General features: G+C 40.6%; 1 protein-coding gene across 1 annotated transcript; it reads left to right on the top strand.

The window, feature by feature from the left end:
- Positions 1 to 799: 799 nt before the first annotated feature.
- htra3a (HtrA serine peptidase 3a) lies at positions 800 to 5,476 on the top strand. Its single transcript, XM_026303673.1, has 10 exons — positions 800 to 1,217; positions 1,879 to 1,984; positions 2,388 to 2,610; positions 3,109 to 3,303; positions 3,452 to 3,484; positions 4,259 to 4,379; positions 4,534 to 4,584; positions 4,667 to 4,715; positions 4,962 to 5,057; positions 5,308 to 5,476. Exons 1-10 carry the CDS (start codon positions 800 to 802, stop codon positions 5,474 to 5,476), a joined length of 1,461 nt encoding a protein of 486 aa, XP_026159458.1.
- The last annotated feature ends 375 nt before the right edge of the window (positions 5,477 to 5,851 follow it).

Raw genomic sequence — 5,851 nt, forward strand, 5'->3', positions numbered from 1 at the left:
ATAGACAAAAACCTATTTCTATGCTGCGCCTCTAGGCCACCGTAGTTACGCACACAATTCACTTATTGCGTGCAGGATGTGAAGTAAAACTATAATGGAACAACTACTGATTTTGCCTGTAGGTGGCGACATCAACATGGTTATAGTTGCAGGTCCGACCCGCTGCTTTGTTTTTTTTTAAAGCGTACAGCCAGTCTGACAACGCGCTGAGGATTTATTTAGCCACTACCATAGCATTATATTCTGGCTGCTCTACTAAACTTAGTAACTTTATAATATAGAAATTAGCTACAGTTCAACATTAAATATTTCCAATTAGTCCAAAGTATTTTTATGTTATAACCGAATATGTTTCCAGTTTTTATTCAGCGCAGAGATAAGTAGGCTAATGTGGAAAGGAGCCGTCGCTGCAGATTAAAACTATAAAACGATTTTAAACCCGTTTTATTTCAGCCTTTCAGAAGCAATGGCAGTGTTTTTATGCCCACCAGGTGGCGCTTTACCAGTTTTATTTCAGTCGGTCCTTGGCTCCGGGCTGTGTGTCCAGTCGGTGGTGAAACTTAAGGATGAACCGTGACAGGGCAGTGAAAACGCGCAGACACTGATGACTCGGCTGAGTTGAATCGAACCAGCGCAGTGAAAACTTTGACTGAGGGTTTGATCTAAAGTTTTCATAACAGCGGCGCGTCGAGCCCCCGGAGACTGAATTGATACGCTTTTTATTTGCGGTCAACACAATTAGGCATAATATGACTGTATGAGGAAAAAATTCATCCGTCCGTTGTCAAGCTTCACAACAATGCAGCTGCTTCTACTCGCGCTGCTCTTTGCGCACGACCTCACCGGAGCCGTGCCATCTGAGAAGTGCGCGTCCCGGTGCGACGTGAGCGTGTGTCCGAGCCCCAGCTGTACCGCCGGATACGTCCCGGACCGGTGCAACTGCTGCCTGGTGTGTTCGCCTCGTGAGGGAGACCCCTGCGGCCGCAAAAACGACCGGCCCTGCGGGGACGGCTTGGAGTGCAAGCTGTTCCCTGCAGGGAGGCGACGAGGCTCCAAGGGGGTCTGCCGGTGTAAGATGGGGTACGAAGTGTGTGGAAGCGACGGGAAAACCTACGGGAATGTGTGTAAGATGAGAGCAGCCAGCCGCAAAGCTCAGCAGACGGGGAGAACCGGAGTTAGCCAAGCGCACAAAGGACCCTGTTCACTTGCGGGCGCAGGTGAGGCTGCTTTGGGTGGTGAGCCTCCTACACGCTGGGGAAAAGCAGCTTTCTGAATATCCATGAAGGTTCATTGAATGTGTCTGTGTTGTAACAGTTAGTTTCCACTGACTGAAATGTATCATAATTATTATTGCACATGGTTTGTAGAGCTATTATCAATTCACTATCAAAGCAAAAGTAGCCCAATTACAGGAGTCATGCCTCGATTTCTAATGTAGTTTTTCTGTAATCATTTTATAATAGCAGTCTAAATCTATTCTAAACAATGTCTGGAACTGATATTTTAAGGGGATTTGGGTTAGTACGGGATTTTGCACTCCTGATAATAAATAGTCAAATGTATTATCAATCTTAGATTTTCTTTTTATCCTAATTCCAAAGGATCATTTGTCTCTGGCATTGCAATGCATTAGTAATTACTGGGTATTTATGTTCCCTCAGTGCATGTGATCCTTCACACAGTAGCTGTTTTAGTTGGCACTGGATGTTAAATTTCACTTTCTCCCAACCTCTTGTACTTTTTCATACAGACCTCAAAGTAGCACTGGCACTACACGTAGTGATTTAACGCTACACTGGTGATTGTAAATGACTGTGGACGATTTAATGTGTGTGTGTGTGTCTGTATTAATGCAGTGCTCTCTTCATGTCAGTATAGGTGGCTCCCAGGTCCATCCCAGCAGCCCTCGCTACAAGTTCAACTTCATCGCCGATGTAGTAGAAAAAATAGCACCTGCCGTTGTCCACATTGAGCTGTTTGTAAGGTGTGGCATGTGTGTGTGTGAGTGTGTGTGTGTGTGTGTGTGTGTATGTGTGTGTGTTTGGAGAGCATTTTGGGAATGTTGTACAATAGACACAGCAATCTTAACAGATAAAGAGGTGTGTATCAACTGACAAGCCATGTACTTTACTGTACTTATTGTGCCCACTAAGTTAGGGAAAGAAATATTAAGTATTAACAGAGCTCCATTTGACTAGAGCTACTACATAGGTTTGTCTATTACTAGATCCATCATAAATGAAATTTAAGAATTCAAAGTCATGAGGTTACATGAGTTCACAGTGTAGAAGTCTGAAACCTCTTGCTGCCACTTATGGCAACAAGAATGAGAATTTTTATTACCTGTCTTGTCTCTTTATCAGTCCGTGTCTTATTTTTCTCTCCAGACATCCTCTCTTTGGTCGCCACATGCATCTCTCCAGTGGTTCTGGGTTTATAGTGACCCACTCAGGTGTGATAGTGACCAATGCTCACGTGGTCACTACAGCTGCCCCGGTGACAGGGCTGCCCCAGCTGCGCGTGCAGCTCCACGACGGTGACGCGTACGAGGCTGTGGTCAGAGATGTAGACAAGAAGGCAGACATCGCCACCATCAAGGTCAATCCGCAGGTGAGACCGAACACTGAGCACATTCGTTTACAATTTGAACAACTTTTTAACATTTTTATATAGTTCCATTTTGAATCAGTGTTAACAAGATTTCAGTTTTTCTGACATTTTCTCCTTTCTTGGCCCCTAAATGCTCTCATTCGGCAAAACAATCATTGCCCACTATTCCACAAGAGCCCACATCCCGACATGATACTGTGCCAAGTTTAGACAGTTTTCTGTTAGACTTTCATAAGCTTAGTGGGAACACTTTCATAAACACAAGCTCTGTGACTCACAGACACAGTGCTGATGTGTGTATTCTCACACCCATGCCCCAAATACCTGGACAGTCTTGTAAGCTTCAAATTCTTCTTGTCTTCTGTCTCTCTTCCAAAGTCATTTTCCCATCCGTAACATGTAATTCTCCCTGTAAAAGTTGCCCACTATGTCTCTGACTAACACATCTGTCTGTGTTCGTTTCCTCATCTGTGCTGGTATTTTGGTCTGTGGCAGCAGAAGAAGCTTCCTGTGCTGTCTCTGGGCCGTTCGGCTGGTCTGAGGCCAGGAGAGTTTGTGGTTGCTATCGGCAGCCCTTTTGCCCTGCAGAACACCGTCACCACTGGCATCGTCAGCACAGCACAGAGAGATGGCAAGGAGCTGGGTATCAAGGACTCAGACATGGACTACATCCAGACTGATGCAATTATTAATGTGAGCTCCCACACAAACTGTTTACAGTCTGAATATGGTGCAGGACAGATACTGTATTGTACACACAGACTGACATTGTTTTTGTTGTTTATAAATATGTCAACTCATTGGTGTGATTCTGTCGCATATTTCTCTTATGTGTGCAAAGTACGGAAATTCTGGAGGACCGCTTGTGAACTTGGTAAGTAGTGTTGTGATGACTTGTATGACTGTGAGGATAAATCAGTGAAACTGTAAAACTTTGAAGCAATGTTTAAAAAATTATTCATACATATTTTTGCTTAGTGCAATTTTGCATGGCAGACATACTTCAAATGTAGTAAACAGATATTATGGTGTTTAAGATAAAACTGAATAAATCAAATAATTAAATAATAAAACTGCATTAAATAATTTTAACAAATAGAATACAGTTACAGAAGTAACTCTGTTTGAAACCCCTTTTATCTGCATGTTAACTTTACATGGGTGGGTTTCTGGCCCCTAGATTATGTATATAATTGTGATCTGATGTTTGCAATACATATATATATATGTATATATATATATATATATATATTACTGTACTATACTATATATATATATATATATATATTATATATATATATATACTTATCTTCTCTTCCTACTGTTACTACAAAAATGTTAAATACAAATACTCAAATAAAAACATGCTATTTGTTGATTGTAGCTTCTATATAAATGCTTTATCAACTGAGATATTTATCATTTCAAAAATGGCAATAGAGTAAGAATTTTAGGTTAATAATTAAATAAATCATTGCAAAAGTTTGCATAAAAAATATGAAAACAATCATCAAATATCTAATGAACTCTGTATATTTTTACTCAAACATTACCATATTAATAACTGGCCAAAATGTAAAAATCATAAGGCATTAGAGATTGGAAATCTTTCCTGTGTTCTATATACAGCTCATGTACATTTTTGCAGGATGGCGAGGTGATAGGCATCAACACTCTAAAAGTGACAGCAGGGATCTCCTTTGCCATACCCTCAGACAGGATCAGCCGCTTCCTCACCGAGACACAGATCAAGCACAGCAGAGTTCAGGGTTCAAAGATGGAACATCTCTTAGGTAAAAACCAACAGCTAACAGAGTTTTCACTGTTTGAGATGCAATAGTTGCAGAAATACTTTGCATGATGTGGTAATTGATAGTGTATCTCAGTAAATCCTATTGCACTGCAAATCCCACTTGTTGACAGAAAAGACTAAAGTGCAACGGAGATTTACAGAGGAACCACAGTCTGACACAGGTGAGAGCTGTCATAATGATTGTAAACGTCCATGTTTAATGTTGAGAAGATTAAGTTTATATTATTGTGTTTGTGTTTTCAGAGATAAAGCGGCGATTTTTGGGCATCAGGATGCTTACTATCACCAAAGAGTGAGTTGTAACACACACGCACACACACACACACACACACACACACACACACACACACACACACAAAAACTAGGTCTTAACTTTTTCATTTGCAAAGCCTGAGAATTCTAAGATAGACTTGTTGCCTATTAGTTGTTGATAACACCTGAAAAGAAGCAACTGTTATTCACACCAGTGTTACAATTACTATTATTTTGAAAAGCATTAGCATTACCATTAATGTTGTTTTATTTTGGTGTTTTTCAGCCTACTAGCAGAGTTAAAACGTCACAACCCAGACTTTCCTGACATCAGCAATGGAGTTTTGGTGCAGCAGGTCATACCTAACACCCCTGCAGAAAAGTATGTTCACACACACATGCTAGAACCCAAACACACACACATGCAACAATGAGGAAATCTTGCTAGGAGCCAGATCACATTTCCTTGAAGTGGCATCCTTCAGCCAAGCTCAATGTTTCTTTAAATTCTTATAGCATGTCTGCTGGCTCCATTATGTGATTTATTATTTGTTTCTTTTGCACTTCTGTTCCAAATCAAACACTCCTGAACCAAGTGAGTGACTGCAGTTTCCTTTCTTACCTTGTTTTAGAGGAGGGATTAAAGATGGTGATGTCATAGTGAAGCTGAATGGACAACCAGTCATGACTGCTGAAGACATCCAGGAAGCATTACGAGGTGACCAGCCCCTGCTGCTGGAGATTTGTCGAGGCAATGATGACTTACTCTTCAACATCCATCCTCAGGTTATAAGACACTGAACAATATGATAATTAACTTGTTACAAATATTAAACCAATGTTGGCCTTAATATAGCGGCATTAAAAATCACAGTATACAAGGTATTATGAATAAGCTATTTAGAGAAATATGAACTGATGTGAATCATTTTCATTTCTCATTTCTGATTAAAACTATAAAACAGAGCATTTCCTGTCATTTTGTATCGGTCTGATGATGTATATTCTGACTGAAGGCTACACTATATTGCAGAGGTAATATATTGCACTGTACAAAATATTAAGTGAGGCGTATAGAGTTTCAGAATAAAAGCTTCCCAAGAAAATATCTGTACACTTGTGTGTATTTTTCCATCCAGTACGTTTAGCAGCTGTTGTCCATCTGCACAGACGGCA

Source organism: Mastacembelus armatus, chromosome 1 (assembly GCF_900324485.2).
Source record: "Mastacembelus armatus chromosome 1, fMasArm1.2, whole genome shotgun sequence".
In the NCBI taxonomy this organism is placed as follows: Eukaryota; Metazoa; Chordata; class Actinopteri; order Synbranchiformes; family Mastacembelidae; genus Mastacembelus; species Mastacembelus armatus.